General features: G+C 40.5%; 1 protein-coding gene across 3 annotated transcripts in view; it reads left to right on the top strand.

The window, feature by feature from the left end:
- The first annotated feature begins 413 nt into the window (after positions 1 to 413).
- Positions 414 to 14,133, top strand: part of LOC107084434 (NXPE family member 3-like) — an 18,450-nt gene continuing 4,730 nt past the window's right edge. The window contains exons 1-3 of one of the 3 annotated variants that reach the window (XM_015374272.1): positions 414 to 627; positions 6,333 to 6,491; positions 12,247 to 12,762. In XM_015374272.1, the coding sequence (XP_015229758.1) occupies positions 607 to 627; positions 6,333 to 6,491; positions 12,247 to 12,762 (696 nt within the window). In that variant the 5' untranslated portion in view covers positions 414 to 606. Of the gene's footprint in view, positions 628 to 5,870; positions 5,987 to 6,332; positions 6,492 to 12,246; positions 12,763 to 14,133 lie in introns of those variants that run through there. The other 2 variants (XM_015374270.1, XM_015374271.1) reach the window with 2 other exon arrangements.

Genomic DNA, 14,133 nt, shown 5'->3' with positions numbered 1-14,133 from the left:
ATCATCAGAACACTAGGGGTAGTAACCTCCACACTGGAGAAGTGGCTCCATTAGATACCTGGGGACACATCATCCATCTCAGTCCACTAGAGTACTAGGCAAAGCTATTGCAAATAAACCTCAACGCATAGGCCTCTGGTAGACTACCCAACCATGACATGTAGTGCCACCTACCCCGCCCAGGAGTATGGGTAGGTAAAAGAGTTGGAACATACTAGTTTTGAAAAAAACAATCAGAGCAGAACAAGAGGGAGTGTTTCTTGTTTCTTTGAAGTCTTGTCTGAAGTTCAGCTTTTGTAGACTATTTTGTGGGTAACAGGTACAGACAATAGAGGAAAGTATAGCAGTTTGAAATATTTAAAGATGATTCTATTTTTGCTTTCTGGCTTCAAGGAGGGAATGGTAGAAAAAGAAGTAGATTAGAAAGATAAGGATTGTAGAATCTCAAGTAGAGTTGGATTCCTACTGGTGACAGACAGATGAACCTTAACTGGCATTGGTTTTGAAAATATCACCTGTCTGCCACTCCCAGTGAGGAAAGAGAGATAGGGAGAAACCATCACACATCAGTCTGCACGCAACTCTGGATATGACAAATTGAAGAGGATGTTAACAACAAACTCAAAGGTAATCCAGAGAAAGCCCCAAAACATTATACTCAATTTTACACTGTCAGACTTAAAAACTTAAAACTTTTATTGCTTAATTGTGGTGAGATTGGAACAATTTGTTGTCAGATTGGTATGAATTTTTTCAAACTGTAATTTTGAAGTTTAAGTAGATCTGGCAACCTTTATTTTTATATGAGATAAAAAATGCTGGTGCTAAAATATCATGCAGTGATAGAACTTACTCTGTTTTTAAATGTGTTACTTTAAGAAACAGATTAAACTAATTTATCTTAAAACATTTATATGTTTTTTTATGAATGTTGATAACAGAAACATATGTGTTTTGGTCTGTCAACTAGCATTTCTATACCTTTTAATGTTTTTATTGTGTAAGCACTTAAACTGTGTGCTAAAAAAAAAATGCACAAATTAAAGTGCCTTTGACTCATTTGCCTAAATTAAAATATTAAATTCATCTTTTCTTTTCATCTGATATAAAAAAAAAACCTTACTTGGTATATTTAGAGAATACTTATACAATATAGTGTAATAGTTGTGCCTCAAGCTAGAAATAAGCGTAGTCATTAAAACCATTAGAGCATTAGTCTTGGATAAAAGAAAAAATCTTTATTAATTTAACAATGCAAGTTCCGTGAGTTTTGTGTTGTCCTGGCAGCTCACCTCCCATCTGCAAATTTGTTATTTATACACTCAATGCAAATGCATGCATATACACTCACAATGCAAATATCCCTGATACTACCAGCCCCACTGCTGTAAATAATGGCTGAATAAATAATCAAGAGCCAATTTGAACTAATTTGAATATAGAATTGGCCGATATCATTAGGAAGATATCGGCTAATTCTATATTCAAATTAGTATACAGAGTAATTTAGTGTAACAATAAAATAAACACAGTGTCTGACACTGCTCTAAATAATGATGTCACATTTTTCATTAACATTTCTATCATTACATTCACACCAAAATCAGCTTCCAGTTTTAAAATTTGGTTTCAGTTATGAGATTCACTCTACGTTATCAACATTATTACTGTAATCCACTCTGTTCTCCTAAGTCTGGGAAACTATCTGTCTGTCTTTCCGTCCCTCCATCCATCTGAAAATTGGTTAAAAACAGGTGATCTGCATGCTCCTGCTTTATATGATGACATCCATATATGATATTGTTTGATTAGATTTTAGAAATCAGTAGAATCAGAAAATTGCCACTTATATTTACAATTCCTCTGCAATCTGTAATACAACGCCTCAACTGTATCTGATGTCTCTGTGTTATACAAAAGCATGCATCATTGAAAATCTGATTCAATAGACAGGTACATTTCATGTGTTTCAACCTGTGCAAGATCCATTTGTGGTGACCATGTCCTTGTGACACATCACTAAAGGCCGGGTCACATCGGCTGTGTACAACTTTTTCATTTCCGATCTGATTTTTTTCCATGTCACATTGACTGTGTACAGAGGCTCTGACTAGGCAGGGTGAGTAGATCTGCGCAGATGTTTTTTAACTTCTGTTCCTGTCCCACACAAATTGAAAAAAATTCCCTAAATGACATGAACAGATTATGAAATTAAAGGCATACTATGCAACATTTTTCAGTTAATTAATGTGTTCCATAACGTTTTGGATGATTAAATGAGTCATTTCAGGTCGAACAAAGGTTTTCTCGGCCGCCCTGGTGGTCTGTAGGGGAAATACCGTACTTGCAACTGCAGGAGCCCTCAGCCCGCACCCACAGGCTCAGAAGTCTTGTGCATCACGAGAGTCGGTCTTACTTTACGGCGAGAACTGCTACACGCCCCCAGTGAAAGGCATGCTCGTTGCTAGCGCAGTGGTGATATTTGTGCAGTCATCATGGCGGAACCAGCGAGAAAACAGCGAAATTTTCAAACTCGAAAATTGGAACAAAATAGTCACTTATGACATGGTGATTCGTTGCGTTCGCCTGTCTGCTAAACTCAAAACAACCGCGCCTGGCTTGACGGAGAAACCAGGAGAACAGCTGAGCATATTTACGACAGTGCACTTTTACTTTCGCCCTCTGGGGGGAGCCTCGCTGGAAAATCAACACCGGTTGCAAAGTATACCTTTAAATATTACAGATAACAATAAAAAAAAACAACTAACACACTTTATGAGTCTGTGCTGCATCTCTTTAACCAGAACAGATAGATAATTTCTATAGGCCTATGTTAAAATATAATGGGACTATGTTTAAAGAAAAGTAAAAATAGATACGGCAATAGATACAGTTGGACAATTTATATATTGGCTGAGGCAGTGAAAGGTGATTATAAAAGAGAGATCTGTGAAGTTTATCAAAGTTTTTCTTTTTTCATAAAGAGGGGAGAGTGATAAGCTGCCCTTACCTACACTGTCTCTCTTTCGTTATTTTGTTTTTTTTAGGTTCAAGGAGGATCACTACTTTACTATAGGGGTGTAAATCACATCCATCATGGCGATTCGATTCAGTATCGATTTCCTTACCCAATTATTCGATTATTTTCGATACTCAAGAATACACCACGATTCGATTTGATTCGATTATCGGTTAAATTTTTTTTAATTATTATTATTTTTTACAGGCTAAACGAAGTTTCAAGTTTGAAATAAATCAATGAAAGCTGTAATATCGTTATGCATTTTTTTTAGAAACAACAGCAAATAACAGAAATAACAAAATCATTGCAATGAGTTCAATGAAATACCTCGGCTCCAGAGTGTCTACGTCCCCGCCCCCTTGAGAGACGCTCCGCTGCTCCTCTCCCAAATTGTAGATGACCGCAAACAGTCCCGCAGAGGCCAGCTTGTTTTGTTTTTATGACTGAAATTGCGGAAAACAACTCATGAAGTTTGACCTGCTAGAAGAGTGAGGTGCGCGAGAACGCTGGGACCCTTTTTCCACCTGGATCTCCGCTCTTTTTGGCCCTCATGTCCCTCCGTCGTCGGACTAAACTCGCCCCCACTTCCTCGCCGCCTCGGCCGTATCTAGACCCACAGCGTGTAGCACAGACCACGCTTCAATATTGAGCATAATTTAAAAATGTCTGTGTCAAGCTTGCTGCAACACACTGCTGTAAGAGTATAACCAGGAAGCGAGGTAGGAGGGCAAAATAGGTTTAGCGCCACCGCAGCACGGGAGGAGAATTACGCCCAGGAACAAATGGATAAAAATAGACCGGAGGAAAATAAAAACATGAATCGATTATCTTGCGGACATGTCGATGCAACGGATCGTCAGCTTTTGGATCGATGCATCGATACAAAACGATTATTATTTACACCCCTACTTTACTATATCGGTTTTCTGTCCTGAAGTTTGTCTACACTTTTTCTTTATTTCAACTACAGTGATTAGCTGCACTTTCCTTTACTCTTCCTCATACTTTTAAAGAGGATCACCACATTATCCGTTTTCTCTCCTCCTGAACTCCTATTATGAGTATTTTTTTTAACTGTGTCATAGATTGTTTATGCTCGAGAATGACTTGCCTGCTATGTATATGCCGTGCTACGCCAAACCTCTTTTCCAGTGCCATATTTCCCCCAAAGCGGATGTTTTGTACTTTGTAACCGTGCCTCTCTAGCTGTCAGTCCCATTAAATTGCCTCTTAATTGCTGTATAGTCAGACTATACTAGATCTGCAGAATAGACCTGCAGCAAATTGTATCGGATGTGTTCAACCCTATTGACTCTCAATGAGCACTAGATGCCACAACCTCATCCGACATGATTTTCTGTTGGATCGGATACAAAATCAGATTCTGCGTGTTTAGGGCTTAACCCTATAGGGATGGACAAGTAAGTCCTCTATCACCATGGGCCAGGGCAAGAAAGGTATATCCACAGCACTGTTAGCCTGTGATGCCTCTGCAGCCTGGCATCTAGACAAAAGCTGTTGAGCAACCGCTAAAAAAAGAAGCATGAGCCCATTTTTCACTGCCACTCAAAAGTCTTGGGATTCTCAGAAGCACCAGGCTTTGCAAACATGCTCTTGGGTAAATTATTCTGTTTATTAAAAGGGTTTATTAATTGTGTATGTATGAGACTGCCCCGCTTGCTATATAGTCTGTTTGCTTCCAAATAGAACAAACCTGACTGTATTCTATGGTGACTGAGAGATTTTACTTTGTATTTTGATAACAATAATAATTGAAGTTTATTGATCTCACACTGGAAAAACTTACATTTGCATTTAAATTATCCCCTTGGGCAGCAGTGGACTGCCATCGTGCAGCGCCTGGGGAACAGAGTGAAGATAAGTTTATACTAGCTATGAATGGTGGCACCTAAAAAAAATAGACGAATAGACTTATTATGCCTCAATGAGGATGGAGCATATTCTAACATAGAAGGAAGTCTAAGAAGGAAGTCTAAAACATGGATTCTAAAATCTTTTGATGAAAGGACACAAATAGCCCAGAGGGAGGGTGTGGTGTCTGAGGAGATCTGAAAAGTGCTGATTGATGGCTGTATGGTATTGCTTTTTAAATCCTTTGAAGAGCATAGGTATGTAGCAGTGGGTGACGGTTTGAAAACTGAAACCTGATGCTACACAATGGTAGTGTCATGAAACGAGGACAAATGGACCCAGTATTCAAGGAGAGACAGTCAGTAGGCAAGTTCAAAGCGTTTATTAAATGAAGAACAAAACTAAAAGGGGAGCTGCTAGGATCTGTGGCATGCGGCAACTGCAGGTGGGGGGGCACCGCCCAATCTCAGACACTCTGTTAGTGGGAGAAACACAGGTAAGTGACCATGATCATCTCACAGAAGATGATTATCTGAGTTGGTCACTTACCTGGTTTAACAGTCCAGTCCAAGAATATCCCCAGTGGTGCAGTCCCAGAGGTCTTGCAGGAAGCCAAATCCTGGTCAGGGATTCAGAACAGACAGTACAGGCAGGATCCAGGCTTCCAGGCATCGTAGAGCTCCCAGGCAGGTTTAGAGTCCAACAGAGTCCGGAAGCGTGACCAGGCGGTCATGCACAGGAGCAGACATGATCAGATGCAGACGGGGAGGCTCATTGGAAGAGGGTAGCCGAGACAGGACGTGGAACCAGAACTTGATGCAGGACCTTTAAACTGGTCTCCACCTTGGAGCCAGGCTTACTTGGATAAAAACTGAACCTCCCCACATACAGAGCCAAGAACCCTAAGGACTCAGCAGGGGAGAAACAGTGGACAAGCAGGAGACGAGACAGACACAAAACCCCCCTTCCACTGGCCGCCAGGATCCAGGTCAAGAAGCTTGGAATCAACGTAATAGACAGGCTAACAGAAAAACAAATAATGATCTGGCCGCGAATGCTCAGGCTGAACAGAATATAAACCAAAGGAAACAGGTGAGAGGAATGAATTATAATTGAGGCAGGGAGAAAAAAATACAGGTGAAAGAAATAACCAATTAAGGGAGACCAAACAGGCCAGATCATGACAGGTAGAGCAACTTTTGAAAGCTTATCTTGATCTTTATGAAAATAATTAAACATAATCATTGAGTAACATGGTTTAGGAATAAGAAAATTTGTCAGGATAATTTTTGGAAAAATTTATGTTTTCATATCATGTCTAAAAAAGTATAGAAAGTTAGGGTTGTATTAAGATTACCCAAAATACATGCAGGCTTATAAAACATTTTCTCTATTATTATTTTCTCTATTATTTTTCTGCCTTTACCTTGTCTTGCAGAGTGAGATCCAGCCACTCCAGCCAAACAGAGGCCAATGTTTTAGAAGCCGTTGCCTTATGAAGTATGGCTTCATATTCCTTTTGTTGACCTTGTGTGTTTTATGCTTCACACTGTACAACTTGGATGTCAATAATCAGAGGAGCAGAGTATCAGCCATGGTGAGAATTATTCATTTTAAACTCTTAGCCCAATTTACACTACCCTTTTAAAACTGTGACGAGACCAGTCCGAGCACGGTAACCTAGATAACTGTTGAGTGTAAATGGCATGCAATACTGAACCGGCCCTTGCCAGACACAACTGAACTGCGCTAAACTAGATCTAGTTCAACAGTAGGGCTCGGTTCAGTTGAGGCTCGGTTCTCTGATAACAAAGAGCCTATGAGCAGACCGCGTCATCTCCTATTTACAGTCACCTTCCAGTAGTTGGTGGTAATGCACATCAATAAATTGCTTGCCAACTGCCACAAAGCAGAAAAACATTGCATTACAACATGACATTTTTGAAAATGGCTTTAAAAGGGCTTGGTTCGACCTGGGATGACGCAGAGACTGAGGCTATTATTGCAATTTGGAGGAAGCTATCCATGCGATATTGGACGGAACAAAACTTAAGCACAAAGAGTTCCTACTAGTGAGCAGTAATACCATAGATCATCACTAGGAGGCGAGGAACCATGTTAGCATGATGTGTAAAAGGTCGTAAGGAAGCGAGCTCGGCACGGTTAACTGATCCAAGCTCGCTCCAAACTCAGCATGGATCGGTTTTCAGAGGGTAGTGTTCATGTGTCATGGTTTTGGTATTGTTCAAGTTTTATCTCTGAGATTCATTGGTGTTATTTTGATTCTTGTGTTCTAGGTATTGGTGATTGTATTTGAGTTCTCAGATATTTCTTGTTTGCCCTCATGTGTCAGTCTCCTTCTCCCTAGCTCATTTCTTGCCTCTGTTCACGTCTGCTTCCACTCTGCTAATTAGCCGGGTCTTTGCTTCTCTCTTCCATTTATTCTTCTCCTGTTCAATCACTCTTTGCTGTTTTGTCATCATTTATTTGCCCCCTTTTTGGAAGTATTCCTGGTTCTCAGGTTTTGTGGATTTTGTGGATTTATGTTTTGGATTTTTGCTTCTGTTGAACTTTTGTTATTAAACCTTCAAGTAACCACCTCAAGCTCCTTTGTATGCATTTGGGTCCTGTCAAACCTCCACTCCATTACTCTGGGGCTTCTTCCATTCCATATACATTTATTGCAGAGTCTGTCACATTGACAGAAGTAGTGAACTGTCTGCAGAAGAAAATTAAATCTTTGGGCACATATCTTAATAACATTAACTCTACCCCTTAGACAAAAATATAAAGTAGAAAATTGTTCTAAGTCATATCTAAATGTGTTCAATAATGGTTCAAAGTTAGATTGAGAAGTATAAAAGAGAGTGGGAAAATAAAATTCCTAGATGTCTGATTCCGGATTTTGGCCATCTAAAATCAGCAGGCGTAAATGAATCTTTCAGCAATGGGAGGTTATAGGGACAGCCACTGACTTAGTCCATTCAACTGATGAACTATTATTAAAAGTGGGGATATAGATTGGCGTAATTGTGATAGCAGTGCCAAAGCATCATCAGCATATGATATAATTTTATGGATGCTCCCATAGATCTAATACCAGGAAACTAAGGGGCCTTGCTCATAGGCGCTGCAAAGGATTCCATCGCAACAGCAGAAAGCTGAGAGAGCAGCCCTGTCAAGTGCCTTTAAAGAGCTTGAGAGATTTTACTTTGTATTTTCCCCAGAGCAGGTGTGTTTTACTTTGCAAAAGTGTGTTTCTTTTCTGGTCAGACCCATGAAATTGCTGATTAGTCTGACAAAAATAGACCTGGGACATATACATTGATTAAAAGGAGGATCCTCTGAAAATAGAAGCCTGAGAAGGAAAAAAGGTAACATATTCTAAAGACTATTGATGGAAGGTGACAAATAGCTCAGACGGAGGGTGAGGTGACTGATGTGAGAAGTGCTGATTGATTGCAGTAGGTTCTTGCTTTTTAAAGCCTTTGAAAAGCATAGGTATGTGGCGGTAGGTGACAGTATGACAATTGAAACCTGATGCCACACAATGGTAGAGCTAAAGGTTTTGAGAAGTTATACTGTACTGTCAAGTACATACTGAACTTTATATAGTTCAGTATGTACTGTATAGGGTTTTGAGTCTAAGGGGCAAGACCAAGTTTAATATAGTTTTTTTCGGATAGAGAGCAAAAAACTGAAGTGATGGAATAGCCAGTTAACTATCAGGTCCAACCAGGGAGGAAGTGCAGAAGGTAGAGCATCGGCTGAGGGACACAGGCGGCGGAAGACCTGAAATTTGAGATGAGACATGTAGAAGAAGATCCTGTTCCTGTGAGCGAGTAAATTAGACCAAAAAGTGATATCAGGACAGCATCCTTTGTCTAGTGTGACAGGATCATGCAGAAAGGGAATGGAATAGGCGAGAGTGTTGAAAGACCGACTCTGGGGAATGATACCCATATGCAAGTTTATGTGATCCAGCACCAGAAAGAGCAGCTGACGCTTAGTAAGGACCAAGTAGGACAGGTGAGGCCCCGATTTCTCTCGGATATGGGCCAAATTATCACACCATGGATTCAGAGTCAAGGTCGTTGCCCAAAAACTCAAGCTGTTTTGCAGGACCTGTTGTTTTTTTTCTCTGCTCAAGGTACGGCAATCTGATCAAAGACCCCCTTGGAGCTTCAGAAGAGAGGGGGGATCTATGAGCAAGAAATCGTCAAGCAGGTACAGGGCCACAGACAGTTTTATTATATTAAGAAGAATCCAACACAGAGCTTTGGACACTTTATTAAATAAGTAGGAGCTAATTCAACAGCCAAATGTGAGATATACAGTAAAATAGAACAAACTGTTAGATTTAGCTCTCAGAGGGTGCCACTGGGAGGGGTGGACCGGCATGAGATTGAACATGTCCGGGATGTCGGCCGTGGCGAACCATGTACCTCGCCTGGTTGCTTTAATGAGCGAGATGGCATGGTTGCCAGAAAATGTTTGGAAAATGAAAGAGTTGATACTAGGGTGTTGACCTAGATGAGGGATGGAAAGGTATTTGCAGGTGGCCAAACCTAGGGGGATAACAAGGAATCAGAGGAGAGCTAAAAGGACCAATCATGTAGCCAACAGATACTTCCTTAAGAAGCAGACAGGTCACTACATCAGGCTCTGAAAGTGCTGACTTAAGATTGGAGCAGACAAAGGACAAGGCGAGGGGAGAAAAAGTACCCATGAAAAAGCCCTGAGAAATATGGTAGAGGAGGAAACCCATAAGGCAGTGATCGGGGTGATCAGAAAGGAGCAGGGCCAGAGCAACCACCGTGGAAATTTTGCAGGAGACCAATTCCTGGAGCCACAACTTTTTTTTGACAAGGGAGGTAGAGCTTGGGCAGGTCTACTTCAGATGGGCTTACTTTCACAGGCTGCATGTGTGGAAAAATAAATTTGGGAAATGTGCTGACAGACTCATCAAAGTTATTGAAAAAGGTTTCTAGAATCAAATACCTGAAAGGGTCTTATGTGACCGACCTGATCAAGGATACACAGGGATGGTCATGGGGGCCTGGCAGGAACAGAGTGGAACCGAATGGATGAACAGAGCGAGCTCTGGTGGCCTGCTGTACTGCACGCTGTGCAAGTGATGGCTTGGGTAAGCACAATAAGTAGCTCGGTGTCCAGGGCAAACCAGTCTAAATGCAGAACCCTAAACACTGAGGACTGACATCGCCTTGCATGAAAAACAACTTATTATAAAGATAGAATAGGTTTCAGCCGTGCTTAAATCGAGGTGACTGAGGTGACGTGTTGGTCGACTTCAGGCGAGGGGAAAATGAGAGAGACCAGATTAATGTATTGCCTGGAAGTTTTTTGAGTGAATTGGTATGTGGGCCCTGTCTGAAATGAAAGAGAGCAGAAGCATGAATGAGAATGAGGAGTCTGAGAGTGACAGAAGAAACCGAAAAAAAATCTGTCTCATCTGAGGATGGTCTGAGTTCAGCATCTGCGAGAGTGAACACACCGGGACATGACTGAGTCATGTGCTTTGAAGGAGTGGAAGCAGAAAGGCCAGGAGCTGTGATGGACAGAAGATGTGAAGAATGTGAGGCGATCCAGTGATTAAGCAAGGCCATGAAGGAGAGGAGTGGGGTGTCCGGTGGATGGGGGTTGGTATGGCTGCAGGCAAGGAGGCAATGGACTGAGCCGAGGTGGCCTTAGGCAAAGGAGGAATTGGACCGGAGGGAAGGCAGCCTCAGTAGCACTTGGCAGGGGGAGGCTGGTGTCTTTTTGGTGCACTTCCCAAGGAAGTGCACCAAAAGGAGGCTGTGAAGATAGATTCTCCCGATAGGGGAGAAGGGAAAGTGAGCTGAGCCACCTCAGAAGAGTCTAGGCCAGCACAAGGCGATATACTGCAGGCTTGTACTGTAGTAGAGGAGGATCAAACAGCCAGGTGAACGCTGGGGCAACTGGCTGAGTGGGGAAGGAATCTGGGCTCTAGTGGAAGCGGAGCGGAGATTAATTGTGTCACTCTTGTGACAGTCCATGCCCAGAGAACGAGGATGACTCCAGCGGGTCGGCTGACAAAACACAGAGGACGCTGCCAGAGAGTTCCAGATGATAAAGCATAGAAGGCAGCAGCACTGACAGGAGGTTGGATCAAAGCAGAGGAAGTAAGGCAGGATAATCCAGGTAGAAGTCAGTAGGCAGATCCAGGTTCAGTCAACAAGAAGAATCCGACAGATGTCCAAAGACAGGTCAGGCAAACAGATCAGAACAGGGACAGGCAGACTCAAAGGTCCAACAGCAAAACGGGTCAGGATCAGATAATCAGAACACAAACAGTTTCACTAGAAAATATTTCAACACGAAAGGCTCAAGAATAATGTGGCACTGATGACTGAGAGCAAGCAGCTTAAACTGCGGCAGGAGCAGGTGTATCAGATGAGCAGTAATGAGGAACCAGGCAGATTTAGACAGGTAATGAATTGAACATTTGGCCAGTCATCAGCACTAAGATCATAATAAAAAGAAATATTTGATTTGATTGTTTACTTTTTTTGTCATGCTCAATAGACATTATTCATATTGCACTGAATTTTAAAAGCAAACTCCCCATTTTGTTTTCGATGTTTTTTGCTGAGATTTTTTTTGTCTACAGATAGTAGGATTTAATTTTATTGGACGAGGTTAATTTGTATTTTGTATTGTGAGGTGATCACGAGAGGATATTTTGTACTTAAAGAAAATACTTAAAGAAAGAGATGGGTTTTGAAATATAGCATATCCTGCTGTAAATAATTGTATCTAAAATATTTTACATTTTGTTTATCTTTTCACAAATAGCGTAGCATTAATCAAACATATCATTAAAATACATAGTTTTATGTACACCAGTTTCACATTTTTCCAGAGACTCAGTAAGATTTAGTAACAGTTTTAAAATGAACAAGCCTTTATTTCAGTACAGGTTTTTCCATTTTTGGCTGATGATCTGTTTAAATCCCTGAGCTTCCCTGTGTTAATTGACTTTCTTACTAAGCTGTCCTGTCTCATCAACTGATCCACATTGCCTGTGATTTGCTTCTCTGGTTTCGTTTTTACAGTTTCTTTTTTGTATGGTTGATTTACTGCCTAAGCTTTATGTCCTGTTTCCTTAAGTTTTTCTGTAAAATGTGCTTCTCATTTCCTCCTAAATCCCTTAGCTCACAATGCAACTAAGATAGTATTATCTGTGATTTGTTCCTATACAAAACTCTTAAATCATGAGAGAGATCCCAATAATTGAATTAATTAGAATCTAATGCTGAAACTATGATTGAAGAACACTTGATTTGCTCAAATTCTACTCTCACCTCTAGATAATGAAGAAATTCAACACCACTTTGGCTTCAAAACCCACTGTTGAGACTCTGAAGACTACCATGGTTGCTTCCAACATGATGCCGACTCCTACTGATGAAGCTCTAATGCATCCCGATGAGCCTACCAAGTCTACTGGTGTCTGCTCCTATCATTCTGTATCCCCTGAAGATGCATTAGAGTTAAAAATGTTAAAGGAGTCCATCACCTGGCCTACAACACCATCTTTATTATCTAACTTGTCTCTAAATGACACCAGTGATCCAGCTCACAGCACTTTTACTATTCTACCGAGGAAAGGTGGAGGAAGTTGGCATTTAGGGGATCAGTTAGAGGTTCTGATAAATATTCATGACTTTCAAGATTATCCCAAGAAGTTTGGTGGAGATGTCCTATTGGCTCGGTTGCACAATCCTGCTCTTTCTGCAGGTGTAGTAGGAACAGTGCTTGATCATCACAATGGTTCCTACACTGCTGTTTTCTCTTTACTCTGGGAAGGAAGTGCACAAGTTGAGGTAAGAATAAATTGCAGTAATGTGTCTTAGCTAAGGCCTGCTTTTTCAGTGTTGCCAGTTGCATACATATTTGGTCTCTCTATAGAAAGTGCAATATACAGCTAAGATGAGTTACAACAGGAAAGTAGGCTTTCCAACCATAGTTATACTTCAACAATTTATGGGGAATTTCTATAATCAACAAACAACGACTGCCCTGTGAAAATCTATAAACTCCACTCCAGATTGCCACTGTCTTGATTTAATAATAGCTTAAGAATGATGTTATATATCATATTTTTCGTCAACAACTTATCAAAAGTCTCTTGGCCTTATCTTCAGATGGTTTGTTAAAGTAAGTGCAAACATGTTTATATATGCAGAAAGACAGCAGACATTGGGTCAAAATGCTTTTTTTTAAATATTTGGTTCTTCATCCATATACAGATCATATTCATAACCAAACTGCACAAATCCATCAGCAGAGGAAATATAAATGTACATTACCATGCAGCAGGCGATTTTTCAAACCTCTGTTTTAGTACTTCTGAAAGTCAAATGCAAAAATATTTGGACCATCAGAAAAAAACAATAGTAGAATATCATTCTTAAAAAGAAAACCTCTATGCAAGTATGCACTAAATAACGCAATCAGACAGCATACCATCTGTACACAGTAAATCCAAGACAAAAAAAATAGCATATTTATTGATAAAAAAAAAAGAAAAACAAAACACTCTGTGTTCCTCTTTTCAGTATAGGATGGGGGGGTGCAATTAGCAGAAAAAGACAACTTATATACGTCCAGTAGCAGTCTCTGTGCAATAATAGAAATAATAAACAAGTTTTACTTTTTGAGACGAAATAAAGAAATTAACATGAATTAAAATTAAGGTGTTTTTTTAACCCCCCATACGAAAAATCTTGCAAAGATGCTGGCACAGGTTGGATAGGTTACGGCTACATTTTGTATAAGTTATGAGCGTGCTGAATTAGCTGTAACACGTTGGCACACGTTGACATACAGAAAGTATATCAACGTGTCGGGAAATTTTGAGCATGCACAAAATTTCCCGACATATGCCAGCGTATGCTCATACGAGGGGCACAAGTTACAGGTAAGTTATCTGATCATTGACATACATTAAGTGTAAGTTATTCATAAGTCGTGGTGTCCAACTTATCCAAAACTTATGAGTAACTTGTGCATAACTTATGCATAACTTATCAAGAATTTAACTCCAACGCATATCAATGTATTTGACGTATTTTAGATGACCAGTGAATGTATTTATAACTTGCACCTATTGTATAGTAGTGTTTTGGTATAAAACAAGGGTGAGCAAGAAGGTGAGTGTGATGGATCCTCCCTGCGTTCACGCCCACGGCCAC

This window comes from Cyprinodon variegatus, unplaced genomic scaffold (genome assembly GCF_000732505.1).
Source record: "Cyprinodon variegatus isolate N-32 unplaced genomic scaffold, C_variegatus-1.0 Scaffold100, whole genome shotgun sequence".
Lineage (NCBI taxonomy): Eukaryota > Metazoa > Chordata > Actinopteri > Cyprinodontiformes > Cyprinodontidae > Cyprinodon > Cyprinodon variegatus.
Note: the sequence above shows the minus strand (reverse complement) of the source record. Positions and strands in the feature narration are given on the sequence as shown.